The sequence below is a fragment of the Pollicipes pollicipes genome, unplaced genomic scaffold (assembly GCF_011947565.3).
Source record: "Pollicipes pollicipes isolate AB1234 unplaced genomic scaffold, Ppol_2.1 Scaffold_2555;HRSCAF=2994_pilon_pilon_pilon, whole genome shotgun sequence".
Lineage (NCBI taxonomy): Eukaryota > Metazoa > Arthropoda > Thecostraca > Pollicipedomorpha > Pollicipedidae > Pollicipes > Pollicipes pollicipes.
The window spans coordinates 33,699,470-33,716,915 of NW_023596136.1; the positions used below are offsets into that span (position 1 = coordinate 33,699,470).

The 17,446-nt window shown below is 47.8% G+C and overlaps 1 protein-coding gene across 1 annotated transcript; it reads right to left on the bottom strand.

Moving 5' to 3' along the window:
* Nucleotides 1-11,892: 11,892 nt before the first annotated feature.
* Nucleotides 11,893-17,318, bottom strand: LOC119112261 (lachesin; the record flags this gene model as incomplete). The annotated part of the gene is given in 7 exon segments (XM_037236370.1): nt 11,893-11,924; nt 14,118-14,260; nt 14,512-14,618; nt 15,177-15,333; nt 16,071-16,196; nt 16,480-16,610; nt 17,175-17,318. Coding segments are annotated over 7 exon segments (840 nt in total), but the record flags the coding sequence as incomplete, so codon positions are not given.
* Nucleotides 17,319-17,446: the final 128 nt, after the last annotated feature.

Below are 17,446 nucleotides of genomic sequence, written 5' to 3' on the forward strand. Positions count from 1 at the left end.
TCGTTTAATTGTCTCTGAAGCGCCTGAAAAACTATCCAAAGTTGATTGGCGCTTGGCATGTTGGGCCCCCATAATAGAGAGCTTCACGGATTGAACCAATCCACGAATGGTGGATGGTCCCGCGCAACGGATTGGACTGCATGAGAACATTTCGGCAGCACACGGATGAGCATGGGACTGGCTTGCTTTTGTTGGCCAATGCAGACGAATTGACGTTTGAGACATTTTAATAGGTTCACAGACGATTTAATGCATTGAAAAAAATTCAAAACATACTGATTGATTTGACAAATGTCCAGCACCTGGTGGCATCTTTAATCCTACAAGGATGATGGTTTCGGTGAAGGATAATTTAAAGGCATCCTAGATCCTTAACGCGAGCACGTCACTAATAGTAATACTCCACAGTGGCTTCAAACTAGTAATCACAGCAGTTTGATATGTGGTTACAAAGTCATTACCTGGGAGCAGGTGGAGGGTAAATCATGGCTAATTGCTCCCTCCCACTGAATCCGTTGGTGACAGCACTAAGTTGAATTGTATTTCTTAGCTTGTTTACTTTTCAATAAACATTGAACGCGATACCCAGTGGCTACCCTCCGGGCACGTGTATAGCTATCTGTGTCCGTCAGGTGTCGCTTAGTGAAAAATGACGTTGAACGCGTTACCCAGTGGCCACCCTCCGTGCACGTGTATAGCTATCTGTGTCCGTCAGGTGTCGCTTAGTGAAAAATGCCCATTTTTATCGGCGTATGCATTCGCGGGTGGGATGTCTACTTCGGTGTTTTTCTTAGAAAAGGCTGTCCATGAACAGAAAGTCACTCAGCTATTTTTGTCATTCTTTCCCACTCACGCTTCCTAGTCAGCAATTTCGGTCCAATGCCAACTGGGATATCCCGACCGTTCCCCAACTTTGCCGGTTGCGTAATAGCTGGGATCAGCCCCAAAAGTGGGGTGGGATTCCCAGCCCGTTTCGGACCGTACTCCAATATTTGTCCAAGGGTTGTCTAGAGCGTTCCCCGGGCTGCCAATGCGGTGACACACTGAAAAATGACATATTCTGATCGGACTTTGCCAACCTCTCCCCAAACGGCCAGTCAAGGAGTCCCATGCGGCACCCGAACTACGTATGATGATCGGAGAGGCTCAGGGAAATCCTGAGTTTCCCCAAGCGACGCCCGATAGAGAAGCTTGCTCGGGAAACCTTGGGAAGCCCCAGTCTTTCCCAAGCCAGTTGGGGAGACTCGTGGTTTCCCAAGATTTCTCCAATCTCCTCCCAAGCAAATTGCTGGCTTGTATAATCCTCACTCTCCCATTCGTTAGCTTCGGCATATTACCTGTCCGTCCAAGGCTGACAATGCCGTTCGCAGAACACCAGACGGACGGTAACATGCCGCAAATCGAGAACAGACTTATGCGTCTTTATACTTTCAGGAGTACCCGTAGACACAGGCGACATCTTCCTCTTCATCAGAATTAGCATACCAGTATGCCTTATGGTTAGACGCCTAAGGCAATCATCGCAGGTATCGGAGTTTTAAATCAACGTGTGCACTGGCTTGTTTGAGTCTTGTGTGCGTCACGGGTGGCTTGATCCACGTTGATCCTGCATCCTAAGTCAACATACCTTTCACCGAGTTGAATTCAGCATCATATTCAGCGTCGCCAAATTGTGCATAATAAGGGAGTAACTGCAACATGGCTAAGTGTGACCCAACTTTGAATTTAATGTGCTCAAAAGATGCAAACATTAGGCAACACAGGCGCGAGAAAGACATAGTTGGATGCATTCAGCGATGGACAGTGCAGCATGCCAAAGTGAAGATACTTTGTAAATTAATGTTTCGTTTTGTTTAAAACTTTCCTCAGGATAGAAGTGAATGCTCAAGTGAAATGACCCCAGGTGCCTAAGGCCCAGGTTCGTCAGCATCAGGGTCAAGATCTTCTGTGTCTTTCGTGGCAGTGGCTGCTGCCTCGTACGCCGGAGCCGCTCTCGACGCAGAGTGGTGCGCTATCGGACGCTCCAGAAACCAACATCATTACCAGTACTAAGAGTGATGGAGGGACCAAACTTTAAATGTCCTGCATTTGCTTTCGTTGTGTAATATATATTTGTTGTCATTTTCACCGCACACTGCAATCATTTGTGGAAGTTTTGCAAGTATTTCTTATCTAAACATGATAACACAGACCTCGCGGCTTTCAAATTAACTATGTTCGCTTTGTTTTAGCCAACAAATGGGTTATGCGAATGACTTGCAATGCAACCTCAAAAGTACTGTTTCGAGTCTACGTGCTGCGCGCGCTATGTTGTCGCAGGGAAGGTGAAAAACCATCATGTAACACCGCCGTTCGAGGACATATATGAACAGTATTGAGACGTTGATAGTTCTCGACAGTTAAAGGCTTGTTTTCTCTCTGCACCAATATCCCTTTGTCCCAATTCTCCTCACTCTCCCGTCATGCCATTCATGCTACTTTATCATGCATCATCATGTCTAAGCCTCGCCGTGCGGTTTGATTTTAACTGGTGATTGCCAATGACCGAGATCATATGTTTTTCTTTCATATAAAGTACTCTGTGAATCAACGACATAGAAAACATATAAACCGCAACGGCATGTAAAATTACTTTTAAGGCTAAAAAGGAACTGCAAATGGTACGAAAGCAGTTTGCCAGAATACTTATCTACAACGTTTTGCATCGTTTTAAAGAAAAATTGACGGCCGGCAAAGTGGATTTGTACCAGCGACTCGCTGCTAAGAGTAAACAAGACTGGAATGGTCGCCTCGTTGACTTCATATTTGCGCACCACAATGCGAGTCGCAGCACATCAAGAGCGTGTGATACTGACTCATGCCGCTTTTGCAGCTGACTCATGCTCTCGTTTCGCACGGCGAATGCCGGAAGCTCATGACTAGACGCTTACTTTTCTTCAACATTGCGCCATCCTCTCGGCGGATGTGCAAGGTCAGCTTGTGCACGTGATGTAGGCATGCAATATGCGCAGCTAATGTTGAAATACTGAAAATTACTACTTTATCATGCTTTGAATAATGTAAAGGTGTTAAGGAATGCCAGCTTTGCCAACGCATTGTATAACTACGTTGAACACCTTTGTGATCTTGGAGACACTGTTTGATTTTGTAGCGGGGAAACTGGCTGGTTTGCTGGAATGGAGGGCGGATGACATCGGCTGGAGTTCGGCCGAGCGTCGACTGGACGAATGGGGTGCATCGGCTGAACAGCGGGCCAACGTCGGCTGGAAAGCGGGCGAGAGTCGGCTGGGTAAATGGGGTGCATCGGCTGAACAGCGGGCGAACGTCGTCTGGACAGCGGGCGAACGTCGGCTGGAAAGCGGCCAAGCGTCGGCTGGATAAATGGAGTGTATCAGCTGAACAGCGGGCGAACGTCGGCTGGAGAGCTGGGATGTATCTCCTGGAGAGCTGGGGTGCGCCGGCTGAAATGCGGGCAAGGGTCGGGGTGACAGCGGGCCGACGTCAGTCCATGTCAGCTGGACGCCGGCATATGCACGCATGTTCGGACCGATGTCGGCATGCTGATTGTATATCCAACAGCGGCCTTGTAGTGGCAGCAAGGAAACCTGCACTATGTCGGGATGCGAATATCTTTTTCACGCAGTCTTCCTTTGCATTCTCTAGGTATACCGTATGTTTTTCCGACATGTAGGAATACAAATTAATGATGCCGCGTCGCACCTTTCCTCCCACACACTCATATAGATATATATATATATTTATATATATATATATATATATATATATATATTATATTGTATATATATATATATTATGTATATATTGTATATATATATATATATATATATATATAAGAATATATATATTTTGTATATATATATATGTATATTTGTATATATATATATATATATTATATATAATATATATATATTTATGTATATGTATATATATATATATATATATATATATCTATATATGTATATATCTATTATATATATATATAATAGTGCTGACTAATATTGAGTTCATTTCTAAATGCTAACAGCCCAGGTCACAGATCACTGAATGAGTCGTAAGATCGCAACAAACTATCTTTTGTCTAGCCAAGGAAGCCCCCCCGTCAGTGAGGACGTTGACAGCAGTGATGACTTGCGCACTGATTTGATGACTTTCTTGATTCCATCTAGATAGGTTACTAGCCTCTTGTATTGATTAACAAATACAATGTGCGCGCAAAATAGTACAAAGATAGAAACCCGAGTGCTTTCCAGATGCGGCAACACGTCTTTGACAGAAATAGTCCAAAGTTAGTGTAAGAATTAAAAGTGAGGTAAAATAATACGGAACCCTGGATAGTACAAAAGAGGCGGTTTTGTAACAACTGTCCTCGGAAATAGCGAGGAAATAAATTATTTCTCATTTGCATGAATATATTAAGCCCCTCCAAGAGCTGTTTCTTTAACACTGACGTTGCCTGGTATCTCGTGAAATAGTGCATGGGGTTTGCTACGTGCCACTTATGGTTGAGATACGGCCGCTGCCAAAACATGTTCTCGCTTCTCTCTGCGCATGCGACGTATCAGATTCTTAACCAAACCGACATGCTCACTGGCCTTAAGTCCGCTGCGTCGGCCTCTATGCACCAAGACCTACAAGCCTAACCACCGGGGCTTTGGGCTGGCCAGCAAATGATGGGCATGACCATGGATGGATGGCCACTGTGAATGCAATTTCCGAAGTGAAAATATTCATGATGTTTATGATGCATTGGGCTTCATCTACCCTTATTTTGTGTGCTATATCACATCTATAGTTGTACTGTGAAGGTTTCTGATAGGGTTGTCCCCAAAGTACCAGTTTTAGGCCATTAAAAACATCACCGGGACAGAAATAAGACACTTTTCCCCGCCCGGCCGTGACTTTCTTAGTTCTGAAATGACAGAGGCACACAGAGCTGCCCCCCACACCCCCCCCCCACCCCCACCCTCTTCCCACACATCACCGGTGTCCACGACATTAGTGCTATGGCAAAGCTCTCACCGAATGCCGTGCTATGATATAGGTATCATGTTGACATTACTTCTGCTGCAAAAATTATGCATAACTTAGTGTGACATAACTTTTAACGTAAAAAACTCAATCGTTATTGAGTGCTACAGTCAAAATGCATGGTTAAAGGCAAAGGTAGGTCCGTCTTTGTTTCTGCAGCGAAGACGTTTTATATTATTTACTAATACATAGCTCTACCGTCTACCGCAGTAAGTTACGTGGGGACATCAGTGCCTACTCGACAAAATGTAGGATGCATTGTAACCTTATATCGAAAAAACGTACAACGGTCATCATCAAAATCGGTTCAGGAGACCGGGTCAGACGGATAACAGATGAATACCATTACGCTGATTATCCGGCTGTTTTTCAGAGCTTTAACCATGAGCTTCTGATCCACAAGCTAAAACTATCATACCATTTGAGGGTAATCTAAACCACATTGGTTTGTCTCGTATCTGTCTGACAGACGTCAGAGGGTCAGACGCCAACGGAAAACTTCCGATTGGAAGCTGGTGACCTCCGGCGTCCGGGGAGGATCACTCTGGGCACCCTCCCTTTTCATTATTTACCAACGACCTTTCGTGCGTCATTGAGTCCGGCTGTCTTTTGTATGCCGGTGGTGTAAAAATCTTCTGCAACTAGGCCCCCGGGTGGCGGACTGCTGCTGCAGATTGATCTTGATCATCTGGCAGCGTGATCGGTCAGGTGGGGACTGGCCCTCGACTTCGTCAAGTGCAAAACGTTCACGATGACCTTCAGGTGTGCTCTCGTCCAGACCAAGCATGGTATGGATAGAACTGAGCTTGAACATGTGTGTAAAATCAGGGACCTAGGCGTACGTTGGATGCCAAGCAACCTTCGCTGCACAAGTCTTTGACAACAGGGTCAATTGGGCACCTGGGTCTCTTCATTTAGTCCTTACCAAATCTGCACGAAGGGGGTTAACGTTCAAACTGGAGAGCGGTAATGGTGAGTAATTTTGCCCACGTGTGACTGGTTTTGCATATTGCAGCGGGGCCTGAACCGGGGGGCGATCCGATTCCCACAACAGTGCGCGTCGATCGAGCGCAGCACAAGTGTTTTTGCTGGGTTGCTTACCTCATGCATTCTCCGAGGAAAGATCTTCTCCTTCTTATGACAGCCTGCTGCCGTCATTTCAGAATCCTACGACTAGCGGGCAAGAAGAGGCACAATTTACTCTTTCTGTAGAGCATCTTCCAAGGCAGACTTAATTTAAATACTCGCTGAGCCGTTCGTCCTGGCTTGTTGCCACCTCGATCGCCCCACACCAGAACTCGCTCGCTGTGCCTCGTGCTCTAGAACTAGAAGGGCTTAGGTCTCAAGGACAGGGCTTTGAACTGCCACCAAATGGTCTTTCAAGATGGCTTTTCAATTCAAAATCCTATGCAAACGTGAAACACTCGCTAAGCATAATCAGTACACCCTGAAACGATCCAAAACATCTTCGACCAGCCTAAGTTTTTCCAAAGGACGAAGTATTTACATACCTGTTGTACTCACCATTTGTGCCCGCATTTTTGGGTCCTACGGTCGTTACTGTGTTATTTATTTTATGATCTAAAATTCTTTCTCCGCGGGCCATTTCTCCACACATTCCCAGTTAGTTTCTTGCCGGAGGTAGTGTCTGCGCGTCCTAACACCAACGTTCACCCAACGCTGCCATGAAGTGGATCTGATTGTGGGCAGGGTTTAAAGCAATCAGGCTCATCGCGCATGAATTGAGGAAGTAGTGCGCCGGCCTTTACACTGTGGGGCGTCAGCAGCCTGGTGGAACAGGTACCAAGTGACCTGCTTCACACCCCAGAGTTACCTGGACCGTGACCTGGCTTCGGGCAGCTCGCCTCACACTCCCTATTCACCATAGAGGTGCGTCAAAAATTGTATGGGCCAGTGACACTCAGGCAGAACGTGTCCGTTCGTGACGCCGCCTGTCGACTACATGTTAAGTGATCCTTGTAGGATGGATGATAGCGAACGAGGACAGCATTTAGTTGTGCACCGCCATGGCACACGCAAACGCAAGCGCGTTATATACTACATATATAGGTATATACATATATACGCATAAATATACATGATATCAATGTCATAACAACTTCAAAGAATGGCACGCACGTCGTTGTGCACCATTCCATGGTACGTTAACCACTTGGGTATTACCCACTTGCACACGCACACACACACACAAACACAAGCGCGCGCTCAAGCGCACGCGCACGCACACGCATGCGCGCACGCACACACGCCCATACATATAGTCATCTAATATATATATATATATCTATATATATATATATATATATATATATGTGTGTGTTGTATGTGTATATATATATATATAATTGCTTGTACCCAACATCAAATTCAGTGTTTATGATCTTGATTGTTTGAGGCTTCGTATGGTGCGCTGGTCGTGTCTGGCGTTTCGATATAGCATGCTATCAAAGCTCAATATCTTTTTTATCTTTCAATCACTTTGTAGGTCGTTTTTCAAAACCTTGACATCTCATGACCTTCAACTTGAGGCACCTTGTGCTGCGATGCTACGTACGGCGATCGCATTTGCGTGCAGTAAAGTGGTAACTATAACTAACAGTGCTTCATTCGGTGTTAAGGATTTTGCATAACTTCCCATTGATTACGAGCGAGCTTACATCACCATGGACTCCTTCCAGCCTTTCCCAGTCGGTTCTTTGCCATGGTATAGCGGTTTTGTAGGTAAATTTAACGCCCACGGTTGAGACCTGACTATACCCGACACCCATGACGACTAATAATCCATGTGCGTTGCTGGCATTCCCATATACGACTGTTTTACACCTCAGAAAACACTGGTTAGAATATGTTGCAAGCAGATCTGATGCATTAGCAGACAGGATAAGTTTCACAGCACAATGCCCACGGTGTGTAATGTCCGTTAAGTCGGTGATTTATTCAGTGATTTATTCAGCGACGAGCCCCCGATTTCTCTGAAGAAAGATCTCAAGATGGATTATGGTACGAGAACATCGAAAAGTACCTTTTTTTTGCAATATAATGCTACCCTTCGAGGTAAAACTGGGTCAAAGGAAGGGAAATCGATATCAATAAAAATTACAGGCCACTTTGAAAACTGCAAGCATCAAATATTCACAAAGCCCAAGAGCTAGCGTCCGTCAAAAAGTACTATGATTTTCAAGGTCACCCTTCAAGACGGGAATTCCATATCATCTTAAGTTAACAGACAGCTATTAAACTGGTCAGAACCAGAATATTCACTACAGAGAGGACTAGCGTCCGTCAGAAAGTCCTGACGTTCAAAGCCGCCATTCAGGGTCAAACGCGGACTCAAAGAACGTGAAACTCAATATCACCCAAAATTATCGGCCGATTGAAAACCTGGAAACATCAGAATATTCACCACAGAAAGAACTTGCGTCAATCAAAAGGGTCCTGACCTTTTTAGGTGACCGTTTATCGTGGAACTTGGGCATAAAGGACGCGAAACTCCATATCGCTCAAAAATTACCGACCAATTTCAAACTTGCCACAACTAGAACATTCACTACAGACAGGACTAATATCCGTCACAAAGTCCGGATTTCTCAGTCACTCTTCAAGGTCAAACGCAGGTTAAAGAAGGGGAGACTCAACATCACCCAAAAGTTACCGGCGGCTTTTAAACTCACAAGGATCAGAATATTCACCACAGAAAAACTAGCGTTCGCCGAAAGTCCTGACCTTTCAAGGTCATCTTTTTAAGATCAATTCAGGCTCAAGGACGGGGAACTTCATAACACCCAAAAATTACCGGCCGATGTTAAGCTTGCCGGAACCAGAATATTCGCCACAGAGAGGACTAGCAACCGTCAACAAGTTTTTAGCTCTCAAGGTCGCCCTTCGAAGTCGAACGCGGGCCCAAAGGACGGGGACTAATTTGATGGACGCTGGTTCTTTCTTTGGTGAGTATTCTGGTGCTTGCAAGTTTAAAACTGGCCGGGAACTTTTTGATGATATGGGATTCCCCGTCCTCTGACCCGAGTTTGACCTTGAATGGTGACCTAGAGAGGTCAGGACGTTTTGACAGGCACTAGCTCTTGCACTTGTGAATATTTTGATGCTTGCAGTTTTCAAATCAGCCGGTAATTTTTGGGTGGCATCGAGTTCCCCTTCTTTTGATTCGGCCCTTGACCTCGAAGGTTGGATGGTATTGCAATATAAAGGTCACTTTGGATGTTCTGGTGCCATAATTGACCTCCAGACCTTTGTTCAGAGGAAGCAGAACCCGCGCTGAATAAATCGCCGAACAAATCACTAACTTCACGGACATCACATCGTCAGGGGCTGAAAAGTTCAGAAGATGTCCCTGAAAAACGGACCTGATACATCTTGTTCCGAAGCTTCCCCAGCACTGATTTCACAACACAATTCTGAATAAAGTTTGCCACCGTTGATGTATTTCGCATACAAACCTCTTGTCAATGTCACGTTCCATACTGAGCACAACCATCATCTACAATACTAACACCATCACAAGAAAATAGTGATTGGTCAGATCTGTGGTCAAGTAGCCCGCAGCCTTCTTCACACCGCCGATGACAATGCTCAATCAGTTCGCTTTCCAAACGAGCGACGTCGGAAGACAGCGACATTTTTTCCAATTGGCAAAACGCTTTAAAGACGCAAGGCAACAGCTGCCCCCGCCAGACTCAACTGGAAATGCATGCAAATATGGTTGGCCATACAGCTCCACTACCGCATGAACTCTTGGTATGGCACGGGGCTGTTGTTGTAATAAACAAAACAAACGATGCTGGTGCTGATGAAAAGGACCGCCTGGACCCATCTTAATTTATGTTCAAGCATCATCCCATTTCCCAACATTGTGTAAACATTGTCTCATCGATATGAACGTCACCAGCATCTGAATCCATTAGCATGCACGAACCGGGCCACTTGTTCGGTGGACAGAAAGCTACTAGCGGGACGTTTTCCTGGGCAGCAGCATAATATATTTCTGAGACGGCATAATGAAGTTACACAAAATTGGTGAAACCAATGCCCTACCCTTAGCGTTAAGAGCGTTCTCGAAACTGGTGGAAAACATGTTGGTTGCAGCATCTATTGTGTTCTTTGAAGCATTAGTATTGGTACTCATATGGTAAAAGCATAGTTTAACAATCAGTTAAATGCATGCGCATACCATGTTGTAGCATTCTTAAGTGTGTGCGGTTACCACTCTGGTCACTAATACGCATATTGTCGGCAAGCCCGCTGAATGCACCGCATACTGGCAGAGCCACGCTATTGCGCTGCGCCAAGATAGCCCGTGGCCGCAAGATGCTAGACCGGAAGAGGTCCGTTTTCCCCATTATGTGTATATTGAGCTTCTTCCGAGGAAAGTGAACTGTCCGCTTACCGAAACTTCAGCCAGTCTGCAGCCATACATGTCACAAATAAGTCTACCGCGAAAACTCTAACAGGAGAAATGCTAGAAAGATCAACGTTTTCGGATCATAGCGTGTAACTGTTGTAAATCACCAGCCTGCTCAAGGCTGCTCTCTCTAGCATACAGCTGTTAAAAAATAGCTTTTGTTCTCAGCTTCCAAAGCCTCATAACGGTGATACACAAATGGCGCACAGCCTAACTAATCCACGCACCGAACGGCGAGGCATATGCAATGATGGTGTGAACATGTGCATACCTGCGCTGTCGTAAGGCATGCCGAGCAGCTGATGAATGCAAACAGTGTTCGTGCTCCTAAAAGGGACGCCTTACCTATTTACATTGCCAGCGGTACTGTGTGATGATAAGACACGCGCGCACTTCCTGTCCGTAAACGCTGGACTGACTACACAGCATGGCTATACGAAACTACATTTACAAGACTGCACAATCCACACCACACAGGCATATCTTCAAAGATTCGCGCCAGGTTCATGCACCGGCAATGCTCGTAGCACACGAAATCTCCCACTAAGCCTGACTCAGCACAGTCGCTGGTGTAAACAGGTTTCACAGCGTGCTGGACGGATTCGAAACCTTGTCCCCCGCCGAACGGTCTCCCAGAACACAGGGATTCTGTCCGTGCCGGCGTAGATGCGGTATGCGGCACAATCTTTCAGGTGCGCTGCAGCGGTGGGCCAAAGCCCAGGGCGAGCCCCTCTGCAAGATGAACAATCCATATTATCACCCCCCTCCGTTAACGCAGGTAGCTCCTGCCAGGCTCAGAGACAGAATGTGCACGCACTTTCATGCTTGCAGCGTAGCACGCCTGAGAGGTTCTCAGACAGACAGTGGACAATTTGTAATTGACGCACCTTATGAGTACCACGTCACCAGTGGTGGCGAGACAATGGCGTGAGGCCCAATAACGTTCTCAGCTAGTGGCGAGCTTTTAGACTGCCGACAGCGTGTATCAGAAAGGAACGAGCTCAAAGGTAACGATCACCACGTAGACACTCATCTGCACCTGAGAGGAACGAAGGCACTAAACGCCGGGGCATCCATCAGGTGGGCCTTCTTATAGAAGGGACACTTGGAGGGGGGAGGAAGGATATTCGCCACAGAGGGAGCGAGACTCTTACCAAACAGGCATGAAGGACAAGGGGGAAACACCTAGGACAAACAGGTACCAACCAGAGATTGTGAAAGCATCTGCCAGGGGAGGATACGCTTACCACGGAAACACCGCCAAGGAGGAGGAGCACTTACCAGACGGTGCGGGCGCTCACCAGCGCCGGAGGCGGACGGCGGTGGCCGCGCCCACCATGAGTGAGACGGTGAGGCCTCTGGCCAGCAGGAGCGCCGCGTCGGACGTGCTGTAGCCGGGGACGTTTACAGGCCGGCGGGCACACAGGGATGAACGCCTCTGCGGACGGACGTCGGTCGATCAACACCGTGGCGGCAAGCAGCACTCAGCAGGAACAGTCGGAATAGGCGGCGCAGTCAGCGCACGCGGCACATATGCCTCAGGTGGTACGGACGACACGGGCGCCACAGGTGGACCTTACAGGTCTCCGACATCGCCTGCTCGGTATCATCTGCCCGCGCGTGGAAGGCGCAGAGGGGTGACGAGGTGGCGATCTAGTGGCCGCCGCCAGATCCCTCCAGTGTCGCTCGACCCACGCCTGTCTATGCGGAGGGAAACGCAACAGAGGAGACACATGCGACATACGCAGCATAGGCGGCTACGGCGACACAGACAGAGCTGGTGTGAGGTGTGTGGGGCTCGGTTCAGATGAGCTCAAATAATGGCCACATCATGTGCTTACATTTACTAACAAAATTTTGAACGTCCAATTGTCGTCGATATCAACACCCATCACTCGGACATACTGGCAGATCCTCAATAATAAAAAAGCACATGAAATCGAGGGTCGCTGCATTCGTTCTCGTTATTTACCATAACTAAGTTAGTTTTTTTAATGGCAGGTCTCAACTCTCAGCCATCTGTGATGCAAATGCTTAAATCATGCCAGTTTCTAGCCTAACAAAAAAGTGCGTGTAGAAAGGCGATGGACAGCCAAAGCTGCGCAAAGGCAAAAAATCGCAATCTTTGCTTAAATCACACCTGCAGACAGTCCAGATCGTGAAATATGGTTTAACTAACAAGATATTATACCATCAACGAAACCAAATATATTTTGCGTTGACTTGCCCTTCTAAAAGCACTTAAAAACTGGTTTGTTTGATAACTTAGCAGCACGATTGAAATTATTGAAGACATGCAAGGCTTAACCACGTGCCCCAGGTGGCCGACGCTCTGACCTTTAAGATCTCTATGGAAGATGCATAATGCGGTTCCTGCTATTAATAAACTCGAAATGGGCATCAGAAACTATTCAATACAGGAAGCCCTTAGTAATGAAACAGGTTGGTTTGGGCATTGGTCTTATCTTCATATCTTACCCTAGGTCCATCAAATTTTCTCATTTAATTGTTGTGTTGCCAAGAAAACCTATTTTCGCGATGCCTGACTCTTGTCTAGCACTCCGTTGCCTGCATCAGATTGAACGATCCCCTAGAAACTTGCTTCGCTGAATCCATGACCTGACTTTTGATGCCGCAGGTCAGCGACCTTGCAAGGTACATCTATATTGCTAATACCACGCGATTCGCCTTACTCAAATTTCTACCGGCCACGCAAAACTTGGCGCGGCTTTACCCGCACTGTTCGAACACTATTCCGGAAAATCTTCGAGTGGTGGGTCGAATTGGTCTCTACCCAAGCGCGTGTAAAAGGGTGCATACCACATCTGTGTGGGTGTTAAACTGAAACAGTCATCTTGGAGACCATTCGGTGGATTTCAAAGCCTTATCCTTCTTAAGATCCAAACCATTCTAGTTTCTGGGCTACAGGCTCGCAAAGATGTGCGGACTTTTTCGAGGACACTTCTTCAAGGTCACCCAGACATCTGTGGCGTCAGCGTAACATCATTCTAATCCCGCCATTTCATTAGCCATAAGACGATCACGGTCAATAAAACATGATTGTCGATTAGTTTCATATCTGGCGTTCGTGAGCACGATTTCAAGACGTAACGGTCGCCAACTGGTCCTCAATACATGTTGTGCAAGGCACGATGGCGTAATCAAACAATGACACATTGAGAAACGCATTAACTGACAGAGAAACTATGTTGCATAGAGCAGTATTTTCCCTCTGAAAGTATGCCAACAGACCAGATGAGCACCTTTCATGAAGTCTCATGCTTGCTTCAATATCTTCACGTGTGGAAACTTCGCTTTACGGCAGGTTCGTGGCGAAGAAGACCTTTTACGGCTCAAAATCACCGTCGATCATTGCCGCCCTGAGACCTGGACACAACTGAGAAGTGACCACCGTTGCTCTGAACGATGTCAGGTTCAGAAGGTTACCCGTGCACGTTACGAACACCGGCATTCCACCGCGCGCTTACTGAGCGATGGCGAGGACGCAGCCCGCGCATGCCACAGCGTTACTGACCAAAGGATGAGCGTAACTTCTAGCGTTGCCCTGGTCTGCAGATACCGGTGCTTGTCTCGCTGACTCCGACGCACGGCGCGCGGACCCGCTACTCACCGACTAGCTCCACCGAGTTCTCCGCGGTGCCGAGACGGTTCGCCGCCCGGCACTGGTACTGGCCGAACTGTTTCTTCTTCTCTATGGACAGTGTGCGCAGGTTGCTGTCGGTGGTCTGGTCACTGGTGGCGAACATTGACATCCTGCCGGCGTGCGTACGAGAGCGTTATTAGGGACGTAGGCGTGGTTGGGCCAGCTGGTCACACACTCACAGGCAATCATCAGCAGCACAAAGCGGGACTTGGTTGCTTTCCAACATGGCGGAAACCGGGCTAAGTTACGAGTAAGTCATGCACTTGCGTTTTGAAGATACGTTTTGAAGATAATCCCTGATAATCTTACCCCTTTGGAAAATATCAACCTACATATCGCATGCAACCCCCCATTAACTCACTGGTGATGTTGGTTGTTGTTCAGGACGAGACCATCCTTAATCCACGTGATGCTAGGCGGAGGGTACGCCTCCACAAGGCATTCCAGGTCCATGTCATACTGCATCGCCTGCAAGACAGGAAAAAGACCAACACGTATCAAATTAGTTATGAGCTTGCTCATTCAAACAATGACGCTATCAAAAATTCACCTATAACTTCTAGAACCACACTAAGCAACAGAATGGCCCGAAACCATATTTACTGCCATGCCAAGGTCATCATTCTGACAATCACTCGACAATTAATTTAGTGATGTCTTGTGCATAAAAAAAACGCACACCAAACGGTCAGCTGTCGTATGCGTATATAAAAGAGCCACATCTTCAAAGCAATTCTCCAACGACGACATCGGCAAACAGGGCCTTGATGCCTCGACTAACGCCAATCTACTCGACAAAAGTAAGATTCCGCGCATAATACATGAAATTAAATACTCGAGCCACCTCAGCCCCCACTTCCACGGGCCATAACGAATGCTTTACAATTATTTCACCTAAGCAAAATGCAGCAAGCATCAATCGTGTGAAAATCAGGCATGGTATAGCGCTGGGACAGCGGTGCTTGCGGCGGGACGGCCCTCAGCGCACGCACAGTAGCTGCCGCCCGCCTACCGGCCGGTGCTGACCTGGTAGACCTTGGGCCTCGGCACAGTGATGACGGGTGCGAACTCCACCTCCACGGCCACGTTTCGCTTGGAGCCGCGGCCTACGCCGTTGTCGGCCACGCAGTAGTAGGTGCCACGGGCCTCCTTCCTGACGCTTTCGATCACCAGCACGTTGCCTCTGGAAAAAGGCGTCGGGCTGGTTAGACTCGCCAAGATTAACATAATGTCGTGACGGTCGATCGGCGGCTAAATAATGGGTGCGGAACTGCATGGCGAAATATGGCTGCATGAGGAATGCTCGCTCGGGATATGCAGGTATTTCGTTGAATCGCTATTTGATTGCATGCGTCATTTATGGTATCATTTATGGTTGCTAAATGTTTGGTAAAACCAGCGTGCCCACACGTTTACCTCAATTTTTGAGCCATATGATACACCGAAATACAGATCAGTATTAAGCAGTGTCACACATTGCGAACACCCCTGATCAAGAGATCATAATTATAGGGGGCCGGCCAAATGTACAGAACCGATTGCGCCTCGCGACCTTGCACAAAGGAGCTGAGGACAGCTACAATATCGTAAGTCAAGCACACCGGGATTGAGCTCTGTGAAACGTCACCAGGGCCCAAGCCAGAAGGCTAGCAAGTCATTGGAGTTGTATTCATTGGAGTTCAATTAAACATATGAAGTCGTTTAGCGTAGCCCCCGCCGCTCGCCCCAGCGCTGGGAAGACGAAAATCTTGGCTGGCAGCCAGACTCGAACCCCCCCCCCCCCCCCCCCCACACAGTTTCCGGCGCACAGTTGCGAGACGTCCGCTTTACCGACCCGAACGACGACATCCCCATTCGAACAAGCCGCACGCGTTCTGAAATCTAACGCCGACGCCACTGATGAAGACTGGTGGATCGTACCGGGAGATGGCCTTGCCGGTGGGCAGCAGGTAGTTGTTGTCGCGCCTCCACGTGATCTCCGGCCGAGGGAAGCCGCTGGCGTAGCAGGACAGCTCCACGCGCTCGCCCTCGGACGCTATCACGGACCTGGCGGCGCCGGGCATGAGACGTCAGGGTACCGCGACCGCTCGGGGCGCACGTCCCATGCGTTTTGGAGGGCAGTCAGGCTGCAGATATTTACGGGTGGACACACCAGCTGCAGGGCCGTGGGCAAAATTGCGAGTGCACAGGGCAAAATTTACATGGGTGACTGCGCAATACTAGGCCATGGCAGGCCTGATGCCGTGATCTCGTATCAGCGTCACTCTCGTGCTCGTGTTGATGTCATTCGAATCATTCTGAAGAGAGTCTGTTCTCAACAACGCAGCACCTGGTGGAGTTGTCCGAAATGACCGGCTTCAGTCGAACGGCCAGCAGAACGGTGCCGCTGATGGAGTTCTGGACACTTATTTGGCATAGGCACTCGTAGACGCCCTGGTCAGATTCTTGGATGTCACTGATCTGCAATACACATCAACAGTGACCCCTGGAAGTCACTTATCTGGAACACACATCAACAGCGACTACTACATCATATTCCCACTACTGGTAATGTTCTCAATAGCACGGTAAATGCGATGTAGTACGGCACGTTACCAGAGTCGCTACATTATGTTTTAAAAACGTACAGGATCAAAGCGAAAGAAAACGCGCAATTTGTCCACCTCTCAATCACGATACAGGTCATTATGTACTTACTAGGTCAAAGCCAGTATAACAGGCTCTGTGAATTGCGCGAAGTTCTCAACCATTTGAGAGCCAATGCATGGCTGCTACCTCATGGTGGGTCACATCGCACGATTATACCAGTCGTTGGGATTCGTAGCGCGTCGCTTGACACCCATAAATATAGGTACGACGTCCTTTGAATTTTGGTTTAGTCTGCGTATTGTATCCAGTGCTGGACTGCACACATCGTCGAACCCCAATCTGGCTTAAAGCTGCCTTTTAACCCCAGTGCTTTTCCGCAGGTGTCGTTTAACTCCCGCCCTCATTCACCGGGCGGCCTTTGATTCCCCTTCTGACCTGCAGGGTGTAGGTGTCGCCTTCTTGCTCCACCGAGAAGCGTGGTTCTTGTGTGAATAAGATCGTGTTGGAGGAGATCGGCACGTCAATGGAGTTCAGACCGTTCGCCTGCTTCATCCAGATGACTGAAAACTGATTGGCGAACTGGGAAGCGGGCAGGCTGTTAGCACATGATTGCAACGGTTTAGGCGGATTAAGGTGCACCGAGCGTCGGGTTAAGCGATATCCAGCGGCGAAATTTACATTTGTAAAGGTGTCAAATGTGGCAGCTC